The following is a 16,231-nucleotide window of genomic DNA, read 5'->3' as shown; positions in this document are numbered from 1 at the left end:
AAGATCAATAATGGGGAAACAGTCCAAGAAAAATACCTTTTCAAAATACTTAAATACAAGGTGAAAAACATCTCCTATAACAGTCTCAGATGCATTCTGGTTTAAATGACAACATTTGCTATTCTGCAGACATCTCTTCTTCTTTCCCACCTCCAGCCTTTATTTAAAAAGGCCACACATACCTGGAACTGTGGCCCTAATCAGTCTGCACACATTTTCCATCATCCCCCATCTTTAGCTGTGAAATCATATCCTTCCTTCAAAACAAGTATTTATAAAACATTACACCCTGACAGTTCCTAAAAACCTATGCTCTCAATTCCATCTTTTTTGAGGCAGTTCTAAGGACTGGACCAAGGGTGTCAGCTCCTATGCTAGTCAACTGCTCTATGATTGAGCTATACCTCAAACCTTTAATTCATCCCTATTACATCCTATTAAAAAAATCTTTAAGCCAGGCGGGGTGGTGAACAACTTTAGTACCAGCACTTGGGAGGCAGAGGCGGGTAGGTCTATGAGCTCCAGGCCAGCCTGATCTACAAAGCAAGTTCCAGGACAATCAAGGTTATAAAGAGAAACCCTATCTCAAAAAAAGAAAAAAACAACACTTTACTTTCCTGAAAGGCCCACAGAAATTTTTATGATGCTTCCAACAACCAGGTTATGAATAGGCATGATAGACACATAAGCTCAGTGATTCTGTAAGCAGCTTATTTCCAATGGGGGAGAAACAGGCATGAAATCAGTTCTGGTAGTATACCTCTGTCATCCTAGCACTTGGAAGACTGAGACAGAAGAACTGTTGTAAATCTAGGGAAGTGGGGGAGGGAAGAGTACAGAGAGGAAGGAGGAGGAAAATATAATAAAGAATAATAAAGCCAGACGTGATATTGGGCACCTGCAACCCCAACATTCAGGAGACTCGGTCGGGCAGGTTAGGGAATTCAAGATCCTCCCTGAAACAAAAGATTACAGAACATGGAGAACTGGCTCAGCAGTTAAGAACGAACACTGGCTGTTCTTCCAGGACCAGAATTCAATTCTCCAGCACCCACACTTGTCTACATCTCCAGTTCTAGGGAATATACTGCCCTCTTGTGACCCTTATGGGCACTGCACAAATATGGTGCACAAACACACAAATATGGGCAAAACACCCATACACATAATAAATAGCTTTAAAAACAAATCAACAGACATAGTAGCTCAAACCTGTATTCTGAACTCTAGAGCATGAGGCAGAAAAGACTGCTTGGGTCTAGCAGCTCCAGGCCTGCTTAGGCAACATAATGAAACACTATCTAAAAAGCTTTAAAAACATAAACCAGCGCTTGGGAGGCAGAGGCAGGTGGATCTCTGAGAGTTCCAACCCAGCCTGGTCTACAGAGCTAGTTCCAGGACAACCTCCAAAGCTACACAGAGAAACCCTGTCTCAAAATACCAAAGAGAGAGAGGGAGGAAAGGAGGATGGGGTGAGGGAGGAAAAAGGCAAGGGAAAGGACTGGTGAGATGTTTCAGCAGTTATAAAACATTCTGCTCTTGCAGAGAACCCAGGTTCCATTTCTAGCACCCACATTTTGGTTCACAACTACCTGTAACCCAAGTTCCAAGGGATTTGGCACCCTCTTCTGAACTCCAAAGGCACCAGGGAAGGCAACATAATGACATGAAAGCAAAACACCCACAAACATAAAATAAATGAATCTTTAAAAAAAAAAAAAGCCTGCCAGGTGGTGGCTCAGCTTTAATTGCAGCACTTGTGAGGCAGAGGCAAGTGGATCTCTCTAAGATCAAGGCCAGCCTGGTCCAGGACGGCCAAGACTACACAGAGAAACCCTATCTCCAAACAACCCCACACACACACACACACACGCACACACACAAAAGGCTGAGCAACATAGCTAATATCAGGACAGCTAGATCTACACGGTGAGGTCCTGTCTCAACAAACCAAGGATTGGACATATAACTTGGTTTTAGATCATCTTTACCATGTATAAAGCCCTACATTTGATCTCCAGAACTAAGAAACACTTTTTTCTCTCCAGTCTTCCAAGACAGAGTTTCTCTGTGTAACAGCCTTGTAGCCCAGGGTGGCCTTATACTCACAGAGATCCACTTGCTTCTGCCTCCCAAGTGCTGGGATTAAAGGTGTGTGCCACTACTGCATGGCATGGCTGTCACTTTACCACCACTACACTGATACCAAGGGAATGACACAACCATGACTATTTATTTTAAGCATCTATGATACATTTGCTAGGCTATTTTTAAGAATACAAAGAATTAAAAGTAGCCCCCCAGCCGGGCGTTGGTGGCGCATGCCTTTAATCCCAGCACTCGGGAGGCAGAGGCAGGCGGATCTCTGTGAGTTCGAGACCAGCCTGGACTACCAAGGGAGTTCCAGGACAGCCTCCAAAGCTACAGAGAAACCCTGTCTCGGAAAAAAAAAAAAAAAAAAAAGTAGTCCCCCAAAGGGCTTGGTGGCGCAGGCCTTTAATACCAGCACTCAGGAAGCAGAGGCCTGATCTACATATCATGTCCTAGGATTGTCAGGGCTACACAGTGAGAACCTTACTCAAAACAGACAAACAAAACAAAAGACAGGGTATGGCTGGGCTGTTGGGGACAAAGAGGAGGATCACTAGGACCCTCCAGTCACTAGGCTTGCTCTGGGTTCAGTTCGACACCATATCTGAAGGGACCAAGATCAAGTGTGATAAAAGCAGAATACCTAATATTCTCTTCCAACCTTGGGGGTTCCACACCCACCACCACCCACACAACTCTTTTAAAAAGATAAATAAGGTGTTGCTAGATTTTCTTCTCCCACCAGGTCCTGCCACCCTTCTCAGCCTCAAATAAGCACACGGACACTCTATTAATTATAAAACTGTTGGCCAATGATTAGAGCTTCTTATTGGTTAGCTCTGTCTTAATTATTAACTCATTTCTATTGTCTATGTATTCCACTTGGTCTTATCTTACCGGAGACTACCTGTTGTGTCCTTTCTTCCTGGTCCTTACATGGCACTCTCCTTGGTGAGCTCACTCTGCCTGCCTTTCCCAGAATTCTCCTCATCCCTAGTCCTGCCTATCTTCCTGTCTCATTGGCCAAACAACCAATTTTATCATCAACCAATAACAGAAACATATATACAGAAGGACATCCCCCATCACTGGAGAGTTGGTAAAGCATTTAACACCAACATAAAAGGCTGTTGTGGTGAGTGCACTGCGAAGGTGGGAACAAGCAGACCCCTGGGATTTGATACCAGTTTGATGGGGATGGCCTTCTGTAAATGTTTCTCTTATTGGTTGATGAATAAAACAGTGATTGGTCAGTAGCCAGGCAGGAAGTATTGGTGGGGCTACCAGACCAAGGGAATTCTGGGGAGAGGAGACAGAAAGGAGCAGTCAGGGAGACTCCATGTAGCTACTGGGAAGACAGGATGCTGTGCATTCTCATAAGGCCATGTAGAAATACATAGATTAATAGTTATGGGTTAATAATTAAGAGAGAGCTAGCCAATAAGAAGCCTAAACCATTAGCCAAACAATTTTTTGGGGGGGTTCAAGACAGGGTTTCTCTGTATTGTTTTGGAGGCTGTCCTGTTACTCGCTCTGTAGACCAGGCCTGCCTCTGCCTCCCGAGTGCTGGGATTAAAGGTGTGCCCCACCAACACCCGGCAGCCAAACAATTTATAATTAATATAAATATCTGTGTGTTTATTTGGAGCTAAACGGCTGTGGGACCAGACGGAAAGGAAACTCAGTCTACACCAGCCAGTCTAGCCTATGTGAGGTTAGGGAGACTCTCAAAATCAAAGTGAATAGTACCTGAGAAAGGACATCTACTGGTCTCCAAAGGCATAAGCACACACGTGAACATAATCACACAAAGTTAAGTACAAATAAATAAACCCTTAAACTGGCCGGGCGTTGGTGGCGCACGCCTTTAATCCCAGCACTCGGGAGGCAGAGGCAGGTGGATCTCTGTGAGTTCGAGGCCAGCCTGGTCTACAAAGTGAGTTCCAGGACAGCCTCCAAAGCTACAGAGAAACCCTGTCTCAAAAAACCAAAAAAAAAAAAAAAAAAAAAAAGCTATCAGTATCAATCCAAAAACACAGAAGAGCGTGTGGTAACATACTCCTGCAATCCAAGTATTTGGGAGGATGAGACAGGACAATACTAGTTCCAAGGCAGCCAACAATGTCTCAATATATACATACTCACATCTTTTTACTTTTTTGTTTACTTTTGCTGTTAATGTCCTAACCAAAATCAACACATTTGCTGAGGTAAACTGTTTTCAGGTATGTGACTAGAAAGAGCTAGGAAAGCAACCAATTAGCTCTTCTAAGTCTCACCAGCTGTGTTTTCCTGATGACAGAGGATCTGTCCACCTGCTCCCACAGATGGTACAGCTGGAGTAAAAACACCTGGTTCAATACATCCACTCTATGCAGTCAGAACAATCCTAGCTGTAAAGACAGCAAACACAAATCAGTATTTTCACTTTATTGTCTGCACAAAGACCAAAATCATCACTAAAATAAGCTTTTACCACCTTCCAAACACAAATACTGTTATCTTTAAGTGTAACAATAAGCTTTACTTATTTACCTATAAGTGTTGGTGTCCAGTCTGGTATACAAGCAAGCATTTGAGCCAGTCAGGGCAATATTGCCAGATCTTTTTTAAAAATTAAAAATAAATATAGAAATAAAAAAAACAAAATCATTGTTTAAAGCATAAGGCTGGGTGACACACCTTTAAACCCAGTTCTCTGCAGGCAGATTCAGGCCTATCTCTGTGAGTTTGATGCCAGTCTGGTCTACACAGTGAGTTCCAGGACAACTCTGATACACAGAGAAACCCTGTCTCGACAGAAAATGACAGGCATAGTACCAGAAAGATACTCAGCAAGTAAAGGTGCTTGTCATCCAGTTTGATGACCTGAATTCAATCCCCTGGAACCACATGGTAGGAAAGAATCAACCCACAGGTTTTAAGGGCTGGAGAGATGGCTCAAAGGTTAAGAGCACTGACTGCTCTTCCAAAGATTCTGAGTTTAATTCCTAGCAACCACATGGTGGCTCACAACCATCTATGAGACCGAATGCCCTCTTCTGGCCTGCAGGGATATATGAAGACAGAACACTGTATACATAGTAAATAAATAAATCTTAAAAGAAAAAAAAGATTTTAAAAGATTGATCAATATTGGCAAATTTAGAGGTTGGAGAAGTGACTCAGCAGTTAACAGCAATTACTGCTCTTCCAGAAGATCAGTTCAGTTCCCAGCACCCATGTGCAGCAGCTCACACACCTGTACATACCAATAGACAGACACACACATGCACTTAAAAATAAAACAAGTCGGGTGTTGGTGGCGCACGCCCTTAATCCCAGCACTCGGGAAGCAGAGGCAGGCGGATCTCTGTGAGTTCGAGGCCGGGCTGGACCGACAGCCTCCAAAACAATACAGAGAAACCCTGTCTCGTAAAAACCAAAAAAAAAAGTGATTCATTTCAGCTGATCAACAAGAAATTTTTGGCAGGCGGATCTCTGTGAGTTCGAGACTGGGCTGGACCGATAGCCTCCGAACCAATACAGAGAAACCCTGTCTCGTAAAAACCAAAAAAAAAAAAAAAAAAAAAAAGAGGTAATTTTCTGCAGCTCACTTCATTACTAGACATTTGTGATTTGTGTGTGCACATAATACATAATGTATACGGGCGTACTCAACTAAATGTATACACACGGAGGCAAGAGGTCAATGTCAGTTATGTTTGTTTATCACTCTTTACCTTATTTTCTGAGACACGGTCTCTCACTAAACTGTAGCTAGTTCTATGGATCCCCAGCACGTACCTGTTTCCCCACCAGCCACCACACCTGGGGTTTATATCGGGGTTAGGGATCCAAACTCAAGTCCCATACTTGCACAGCATAAACTTTACCTCAACAAACTCTTTACTGAACTATTTCCTCAGCTCAATTCTGCTGTTGTCTACTTTTTTGTCTTTGCTTTTTTGAAACAAGATTCTCATGTATAACAAGCTGGCCTCAATCTTGATACTTAGTGAAGTAAAATTTTGGCCTTGAACTTCTGATCTTGTCTCTTATTTCCTAGGAACTTCTACTTGATTTATGAAGTGCCCTAGAGCAAACTCAAAGCTTAATGCATGTGAGGCATGCATTCTACCAACTCATTCATGTCCCCAAACCCTAGAAAAAATTTAATTAACTAACTGAATTTAGGCTGAGCTGGGTCGGGTGACACAGTCCTCAAAGCCCCATATCCATCCCATCTGACATTCTGGGGCACCTACCCATGCCCACTATAGTATTCTCCAAGTATTAAACTAGTAACCTTGGGGCTAGAGAAATGGCTCCGAGGTTAACTGACGACTGTTTTTCTAGAGGACCCAGGTTCAAGTCCCAGCACCCACATGGCAGTTTACACCTATCTGTAACTCCGAGATCTGACACTCTCACACAGACATACATGCAGGCAACATACCAATGCAAATGAAATAAAAATAATTTTTATAAAGTAATTTTAAACTAGTAACCTCAGCCAATAATCTTAGCATTGTCTTGACTTTATCTCCTTTCCCCATCCCAAGTCCACAGTCAAATATTGGCAACTCTAAACTGGATGTGGCAGCATTTGGTACATGCCTATAATGCCAGCACTAAAGCAGGAGGTTCAGGAGTTCAAGACCATATTCAGATAACAGGGAGTTCAAAGCCAGCCTGGGTTATAAGAACCTGTCTTTAAATAAAAGAAGTTGGGCTGAGTATGATGACTCATACCTTTAACTCAGCTGTCAAGAGGCTGAAGCAGGCTAATTTCTTGAGTTCAAGTTCAGTTTGGTCTACACAGTGAATCTCAGGCCAATAAGAGTATAAAGAGAACTTATCTCAAAAAAACAAAAACAAAAACAAAAACAAAAAGGAAGGGGCTGGAGAGCTTGCTCAGTGGTTAAGAACACTTGTTTCTTACAAAGAAAGCAGGCTCAACTCCCAGAACCCACAGGTTGGTTCACAACCATCTGGAACTTCAGCTCCAGAGGAGCTGATTTCTTCTTCTGACCTCCAGGGAAAACAGGCATGCACATGTGCATATACATACATACATACATACATACATACATACATACATACATACATACATACAGGCTAAATACATATAACAAAAATTGAATAAATTCAATTTTAAAATAAAAAAACAAGCTTTCAACAGATGACACCTCCATTACTTAAAATAAAAGAGTAGAAGAGCAGTCTAAGCAAGATGGTTCAGCTTGTAAAGGCATTTACAGCCAAGCCTGAGGCTATTGTAGATCCCCTGGACTCATGTGATAGGACAAAAATGACACCTCCCAGTTGTTCTCTGACCTCCGCAAGCACACCATGGCACCGGAGCCTACGCACACACATCACACACACAATCAACCTATGGACCAACATCTACCAACTCTACCTTCAAAATATTCTCAATTTCAGCTGGGCGATGGTGGTGTACATACACCTTTAAGGCAGGCAGATCTCTGTAAGTTCAAGGCCAGTCTGGTCTACAGCACTAGCTCTAGGACAGTCAGGGCAATTATACACAGAATTCCTGTCTTGAAAAACCAAAAAAAAAAAAAAAAAAAAAAAGGTAGAAATATGTGAATGAAACTATTTCTACATCCACTGTTAATATTATTCTGGTCCAAAGCAGTTGCCTCCCTCTCTTAGCCCAAATCAGCAATGCCCCAGGTCCCACCCCCAGAAGCAGAGGGATCTCTTCAAGTGAAAACCCTATCAAAACATGTTACCCAATTAATATGTGCACTTTTTATGATTTTTTTCTAATCAGGTAAAAAAATAAACGAGTGCTGGAGAGATGGCCTTGAAGTTTTAAGTACCTGGAGCCCTTCTCAAGGAGCCCAGTTCAGTCAGTTCCTAGCACTGAGGCACCTCACAACTGTCACTAATTCTTTTTTTTTTTTTTTTTTTGGTTTTTCGAGACAGGGTTTCTCTGTGGCTTTGGAGGCTGTCCTGGAACTAGCTCTTGTAGACCAGGCTGGCCTCGAACTCACAAAGATCCGCCTGTCTCTGCCTCCCAAGTGCTGGAATTAAAGGCGTGCGCCACCAACGCCCGGCCTGTCACTAATTCTTAGCACCAGGGAATCCAATGCATCCAGCTTCTTTGGGCGGACACACACACACACACACACACACACACACTTACTTTCAAAACAATAAAAATAGCTGGACGTGGTGGTGCACACATTTGATCCCAGCACTCAGGAGACAGAGACAGGCAGATTTCTGTAAGCTGGAGGACAGCCTGGTCTACAGAGTCAGTTCCAGGACAGCAAGGGCTACAAAGAGAGGCCTTAACTCCAAAAGAGCAAAAACTGTATTAAAAAAAAACTAAACTTGGTTGGGCAGTGGTGGTGTATGCCTTTAGTCCCAGCACTTGGGAGGCAGAGGCAGGCAGATCTCTGTGAGTTGGAGACCAGCCTGATCTACAAGAGCTAGTTCCAGGACAGTCTCCAAAGCTACAGAATCTCTGTCTTGAAACCCCCCCCCCAAAAAAAACCTAAACTTTGGGGCATCACGTGTATCCAAGAGATCAAATACAGAATTTGTTCTATCACTGAACTATATCCCCAACCAAGGCTCAATAAGTTTAACTTAAAAAATAAAACAGAATAGAAACAAGAACATATACCTTTGATCCCACAGTAGGGAGGCTGAAGCAATAGAACTACCCTTAGTTCCAGTTCTGGGCTACACAGTGAATTCAAGGGTAACCTGGGATACATAGACTGTCTCAATAAACAAACAGTAATACAAATACAATCAGAGCTATGCACAATAGTGTATGCCTACAATGCCAGTGTTTGGGTAGCTAAGGACCACTTTAGTCCACAAATAGGAGATCAGTCCAGATCATAAAGTAAGAGCTTGTCTCAAAAACTAAAATAAGCTGGGCGATGGTGGCATACACCTTTAATCCCAGCACTTGAGAGGCAGAGGCAGGCAGATCTCTGTGAGTTAGAGGCCAGCCTGATCTACAGAGTGAGTTCCAGGGCAGCCAGGACTGTTTCACAGAGAAACCCTGTCTTGGGGAAAGAAAAAAAAAAAAAAAAAAAAAAAAAGGCAAAAACTAAAATAAAGCCTGAGGTGGTTGTACATAGCTATAACCCTGACACCTGGAGGCAGAAGTGGGAAGATCACTGAACATAGAAGCCAACCTGAATTACAGTTACTTCCAGGCTAGCCTGGGATACATAGAAAGGTTCTCAAAAAATAAGATTCTCCAGGGCTATACTTCAGTGGTAGAGTACTTAACAAACTCAAGTCCTATCAGCACTGTAAAAGGAAACAAAGCAAATGGCTAGAAAAATGGCTCAACTGTTTAAAGAGCACGGGCTGTCCTCACAGAAGACTCAGGTTGGTTTCCAGCACCCAAATGGTTGTTCCCAACTCAACTGTAATTCCAGTCCCATGGGAGTTTACATCTCCTGGGCCCCAAGCACATATGTGGTACAAAGACACATACACAGAAACCAAATAATTAAAACAATTCCAGCACTCGAGAGGGAGAGGCAGGAGGTTCTCAGTGAGTTCGAGGCTAGCCTGGTCTACAGAGCAAGTTCCAGGTCAGTCACACTACACAGAGAAACCCTGCCTTGAAAAACAAAAATAAAGATAGATAGATAGATAGATAGATAGACAGACAGACAGACAGACAGACAGGGTCATTCACACCTTTCACACCTGCTCTGAGTTCCAGGCCAACCTGGGTAAGAGTAAAACTATAAGGGGAAAAAAGATGTTTCAGCCTGTCACCTATCCTCAAGGCTGACACTACTTTTCCAGAAAGAAACAAAAAGTATTGAAGTCAAGAAAAACTTGTCACATTTTTATAGTGCAGAAAAATACCACTGGCATATTAGCTTTTATGGGGCAGGGGGTGGCAGTGGTCAGGAGTGTTGTGAATTCCAGGAAAATGTGGGTGTGTTTATTGTTGCTCTAGGGATATGAGGCTTAAATGAATAAATCTGTGCTATGTGAATGTTTGTTCTCATGTGGTTTTGAAAAATTAAAAGCAGGCAGGACCTCTACATGATGACCAAAATTAACAAAGGAATGATGAAACAATTTTAAAAGAGAAAAGTCAAAGTTGTGTGTGTATCAAGGCCTATGTGCATGCCTGATAGTAACATTTAACTTGAGCTACTGGAGAGGTTAGATTACATATTTGTTGCCATCAGCTAATTTAAAAGTCTGCCAACTCAAGAGCTATAAATTAAGAATTTTACATTGGACACTCTGAATTATACTTTGATTTCTGCATTTAATTAGAGCAATACAAAACAGAAGGAAGAATCAAATCAAATCCTTTTAGTTTTTCATTTGGCTTCCCCCATCTTAAGACAGAGTCTGGCTATGCAGCACAGAGAGACCTCAAAATCTCCATCCTCCCACCTCAGCCTCCCAAAAAGCAGGGTTACAGGCACACACCATGCCCTGCAAGAGTCAACTATTTTGTCTATTTTTTTTTCTGAGTCAGGGTTTCTCTGTATAGTCCTGACTGTCCTGGCACTCACTCTGTAGTCCAGGCTGACCTCAAACTCTAGATCAAACTCTAGATCTGGCCTGGGGAGGGGGAGGGAGGGGGAGGGAGAGAGAGAGCTCATATGCCTTTTTTGTTTTTTAACAAAGCCCATGCTGGCTTGGCACTTTGTAATAATCCTTCTGCCTCCACCTCCCAAATCCTGAGATTACAGGTGTGTGCTATTAAACCAATATTGCCTTTTCTTTTCCACTTTATCCCTAGAGTAATTTATGGCAATCCTGTCCAGGCATGGTGGCTCATGCTTTTAATATCAGGACTTGCAAGGTGGGAGACAAGAGAATCAGGAGTTTGAAATCAGCATGGGCTATGCTGAAAGGAGGAGTTTAGGATAATCCAGTCAACTAGAAGGAATACCAATAAAAAGGAACAGGAAAATAATCTGGCCATCTCAGAGGGAAAGGAAGCTCATGGATACAGACAAGTAACTAAGTCAACCAGAGAAGAGGGTTAGAAAGAGTAGTGGGCCTAGAGAGAGGATAGGAGGTACTGAGGTTCATCCTCAGTAAGGTCTCTCTGGTGCATTTTCATTTCTCTTTTATCATGCTAATAGCTATGTGCCACATAAAGAAACAGTTCTCAAGAGGACAATTCTTACATCTTTTTATAGTAATGAATGCACAGGACCTCTCTACAGTAAAAATATCTGTAACTGCTATACATACTTATATACCATTCCATGTGTATTTAGGCTTCTTTCAAGGGTCACTGATTTATATAACCTTCAACACATTATGAAGTTTACACTTTACCTTGGTAGACAAAATAAAATTACAAAATGAAGACATTCTCATAACCCTCATGTAGCTTCGTCTGCAAGTTTGTATTCTCAGGTAAGTGGACAGAAAGAAGGACCATCTGAGAAGAAAGAGCTTTGAGGCTGTAAAGAATTCCAAAACAGGCAGGCTTTCTTGTCATTTGGGACTTCCCAGGCACAACCCCAGCTGAAACTCACTGTTATCCTATTAACATGTTATATTCCACTTCTCACAATAAATCTGAAAAAAATATTTACACACTTTATCTATCATTCCCCATTTATCTTTGCCAGGACCCCCATGAAGTGTGGGATCCTGAGTCACCTATGTAGCCTCAGCAACTAACAGTAGCTAAACAATGCGCCAAGCACTGCTAAAGCATCACATGCCACTCTCACATACTAACCATCAGAATAAACCTGCAAATGAGGCTGGGCATGGTGGCGCATGCCTTTAGTCCTGGCACTTGAGAGGCAGAAGACAGGCAGATCTCTGAGTTCTTCTTACAGCACAGTTCAAGACTGGGCTTAGTAATGTATGCCTATAATGCTAGGATGGGTGGAGGTAGGGAGCAGAGACAGTAGGACTGCTGCAAGTTCCAAATACTAACTCAAAAAAAAAAAAAAAAAAAAAAAGGAAAGACAGATAGACAAAACATAAGCTTTTAGAAGTTCATCCTAGCCTGGAAGTGGTATCGCACACCTTTGATCCCAGCATCCAGGAGGCAGAGACAAGTGAGTTCGAGGCCAGCATAGTCTACAAATCCAGTTCCACAAGACAGTCGAGGCTATTACATAGAGAAACTATCTCAGGAAAAAAAGTTTATCCTATACCACTGCATTCTACTTCTGCTAAATAAGGTGTTTGTTTTTTTCAAGAGCAGCATACTTAACAAGTCATGGGATAAGACCCACTCTAAGATGATGATCTCCATCCCAAGACTAGTGACTATCACACCAAGGTTCGGAGAAACAATGTCCACTTACATTTTAGCTCATTATTCCTTAAAATGGCAATTTTACATATTACAAAATATTTTATCAATTACAGTGTGACTATAATTGTTACTTATTTATGAGCAATCGATCAAACCTAGAGCCTTGCCCATGGTGGGTGAGTACACTACTGAGTTACAGCCCTAGCCTAAACTAAAATTTAAAACAAACATTCAGCCAGACTCATATCTAGAATTCCTTCATTTAAAAGGCTGAAGCACAAAGTGTTACAAGTTAGAGGGCAACTGGATCTGCATAGTGAATTGAGGCAAACCTTTGCTACCGAGTAAGAAGATCCTACTTCAATAACACAAAATACTCAGGGTTCGAATGAAGTGAATTGGTGAAACACTTGCCCAGGAACTGGGAGGCCCTGGTTGTTGTGGTGGTTGATTTTTGTCAGTACTACCAGAAAAAAAGTGTAAAGCAAAACAGATATTCGTGCATTGTGTGCAAACTTAGCCATATATCTCAATGGGACTCCAGTTCAGGAAAGCAGACACAGGATTGAGTTCTTCCCTATTCTTCTTTCCCCAGAACTACGGTGAAAAACACTAACAGTTAGAGCACTTGTCCAGCATACACTAGGGCCTGTGTTCCTTCAGCACTAAAGAAAAACAAGAAGCTGTAGGTAAGCACTGAAAAAGGATACATGCCTGTTAACGCCCAAGCTCTGAGGAAATCGGGCCAGGAGGTAGGACGGGCCTAGGCTATGGATATAGTAAGATTCTATCTTAATGAAAGAATGTACTCAAACCAACCAATTTCAGTGTAATTTATTATTCTGAACTAAAGGAAAGTAGACTAGGGTATGACAGTGCACACCTGTAATGTACCTCAGGCACCTGAGGCAGGATTAAGAGTAAGAGGCCACCGGGCATTGGTGGCGCACGCCTTTAGTCCCAGCACTCGGGAGGCAGAGGCAGGTGGATCTCTGTGAGTTCGAGACCAGCCTGGACTACCAAGCGAGTTCCAGGACAGCCTCCAAAGCCACAGAGAAACCCTGTCTCGAAAAACCAAGAGTTAAGAGGCCAAGCCAGGCATGGGAGGCAGAGTTTCTAGGCCAGCCTGGTCTATAGACTAAGTTCCAGAACAGCCAGAGCTACTCAGAGAAACACATCCACAACACCAAAATTAGTTAACAATCAATAAGCAAGCATACTAAACACTCAACACTATAGAATGCCTAACATAAAGAAAACTAGTTACATAACAAACCAAAAAGTCTTGGTTTTGTTGTTTTTCGGGACAATCTCACTACATAGCTTGGGTTGACCTCAAACTCACATCTTTCTGCCTCAACCTCCTGAATGCTGCAATTACATAGGCTTTCACTATACTCAACTTCTTGGGACCTATCTTTAACTGAAAATGTAAGACATGGAAATTTCTTAGGTCAGCTGGACCTAGTGACACATACCTGTACTCTTAGCTACTAGGAAGCTGAGCCAGAATTACAAGCTGCCTGAGCAACTTAGTAAGGCCCAATCTGAAGAAGGCTGGGGATACATTTCAGTGTACAGCATAGAGTACAAGGCCCTAAGTTCAATCCTCAATACTGCTATAAGTAAATGAATTTAAATCCAGATACAAAGTTTTTTCCATTTTCCTAATATAATGAAATCTTTGTCAGACCTCAGGGTTACCTGGTCTGCCTCCACAAAACCATCAAGAGCAGCAACAGCACAGGACTACAAAAGGAGTAATGGGTAAATCTATCTTGCATTTCTTCAGTCCAATGTGGAATGAGGGCCCAAGAAAGAAGCTGCATAAATCCTCCCTTTGAGGCGCTAAACAACCCTCTGGGGGTAGAGCACGGCATTCTCAGTACCTCTCATTTTATTCTCTGCAAAATGGACATTCTCAAATACCTGGGCTTAGTTTTTATTTACTTTTTGTTTTGTTTGTTTTGAGACAGGGACTCAAGATATAGCCCTGGCTGGCCAGGAACTGACTGTAGATCAGGATCTCAAACTCAGAGATCCACCTACCTTCTAAGTGCCTCAAATACCTGTTTTGAGACTGTCATTTTGCATAATCAGGAAAATCCACAGAACAGTTTACATGAGTCCCCTCTCTCAAACTCAAATACCTGTTTTTAGACTGTCATTCTGCAAAAACAGGGAAATTCACGAAACAGTTTACATGAGTCTCCTCTCTCAAACTCAAATCCAGAATCCACTTTGTTGCCATATCCTCTGGGCCTGGCGTGATACTTTGTACTAAGAGATGATTTAATAAATATTAAATGAATAGAACGTAAAATGCCTGGTACTCAAGTAATGTTGGCTATTACCGTATTTTAATGACAATTAAGTTTTTATTGTTCATATTAAAATGCTATCCCTCCTGCAAAGATCTTACAATTCTAGAAAGAACATCAGATAAACTAAATGGCAAGGCGGAGGTAAGAATGAAAACACAACTGGATCACGCAGTGGGACTAGGCAAAGACATCTTTTTAAAAAATACACAACCAGATCCCAATTTCGGACTTTTCCGAGGTGCACACAAGATTAATAAGCCACATTTACAATAGAGAGCTTTCACACTTAGGATTTTCAACTGTGTGCACGGCGTTCTACTGGAATCACTAAACCCAACTACAGGCCAGTTCAGAAAACGTTCCTCATCCCATTTTTCAGACAGAGCAACTGAGACTCTGGGAGCGCCAAGGTCACAGTCTGTACGCGGGGGAGCCGAGACGTGAACCCAAGCAGTCCGACCCCAGGCCCCTCCGGAACACCAGCCCCGCGTCTTCCAACATCCACCACACGTCGCTCCAAATCCGGCGTGCCTAGGGTTTCCCAGGACCGGACTTTCATCCCCGATGCCGCGAAACAAAACAATACTTCTCTCGCGGCCAGTCCATAGTGCGCCCGCCAGGCCTGAGAGCCAAGGCCGCTCTGCAGTCCCGCTAGCACAGGGAGCCCCGAGTCCCGGTGGGACGCAAGAAGCGCCGGGGTGGACGCGGGAGCCCGCGAAGGCCCGGGAGTCGCGTGACCTTGGATACAGCGCCCCACTCCGGGCCTCAGTTTCCCCACCCGGGCCTCCCGCCGGGGGCCTCTGCGGAGCCTCGCGCCTATAGAGCAGCAGGCCCCTCAACACACACCCCTCAGCCGCCCGCCTTCCCGCCCCACTTACGCTGGAAGGCGGCTGCTCCAGGGACGCCCACCATCGCGGAGCGCAGCCTGACGCGAGCGCCGCCCGCTTCGATCCACCACACGAGTCTTCCGCAGGCGCAGGCCGGGACCTGCACCCGCCGAACTCGCCCGCACCAGCGCCGCCGCCGCCGTTAGGCCGCGCGCCGCCCCGCCCCCGGACGGCCCGGGCACGCCCCCGCCGCGCGCTCCCGCTCGCCAACCAACGCACGCGGAAGCCCGGCCCGAGGGCGCTCACGCGAAGCACCGCCCCCTGGCCTGGCCCGCCCCTTCCGTGCCATACTGTGCCCTATCCTGGAGCGGTCTGAATCTCAGACCCGCCTTCCGCGCTCTACGCCCAGCCGTCACGTAAACGCCTGTCTCCCAGTTCCAGACTTCCGGATGTGGCTTGGGCGGAGACTTAGGAGCGGGGGCGGAGTCCTGGGGCGGGGTTTCGGGGGAGGGCTGCTTCAGGTACAGGCCTCAATGCCTTTATGGTTGTATTGGGTAGTAAATTGTTCTTACCCCTTTTATTTACTTGTTTATTTTTACATTGACGAATTGCACATGTGTGCGTGTATGTTTGGGCGCGTACATTCCTAGGAGTGCGTGTGAATGCCAGAGGACAAGTTGGGGGCATGCTCTCCACCCTATAGATTCTTCAGATCAAACTTCACTTCATGCATCAGGCTT

At 43.9% G+C, this 16,231-nt stretch overlaps 1 protein-coding gene across 2 annotated transcripts in view; it reads right to left on the bottom strand.

Annotated features, from left to right (window-relative positions):
- Cbfa2t2 (CBFA2/RUNX1 partner transcriptional co-repressor 2) overlaps positions 1 to 15,710 on the bottom strand; it is a 103,196-nt gene extending 87,486 nt beyond the window's left edge. For both annotated transcript variants that reach the window (XM_005084647.4, XM_013124092.3), the window contains exon 1: positions 15,543 to 15,710. In XM_005084647.4, coding sequence (XP_005084704.1) covers positions 15,543 to 15,576 — 34 coding nt within the window. In that variant the 5' untranslated portion in view covers positions 15,577 to 15,710. The remainder of the gene's footprint in view (positions 1 to 15,542) is intronic.
- Between the last annotated feature and the right edge of the window lie 521 nt (positions 15,711 to 16,231).

Source organism: Mesocricetus auratus, unplaced genomic scaffold (assembly GCF_017639785.1).
Source record: "Mesocricetus auratus isolate SY011 unplaced genomic scaffold, BCM_Maur_2.0 Super-Scaffold_100028, whole genome shotgun sequence".
Classification (NCBI taxonomy): domain Eukaryota; kingdom Metazoa; phylum Chordata; class Mammalia; order Rodentia; family Cricetidae; genus Mesocricetus; species Mesocricetus auratus.
Note: the sequence above shows the minus strand (reverse complement) of the source record. Positions and strands in the feature narration are given on the sequence as shown.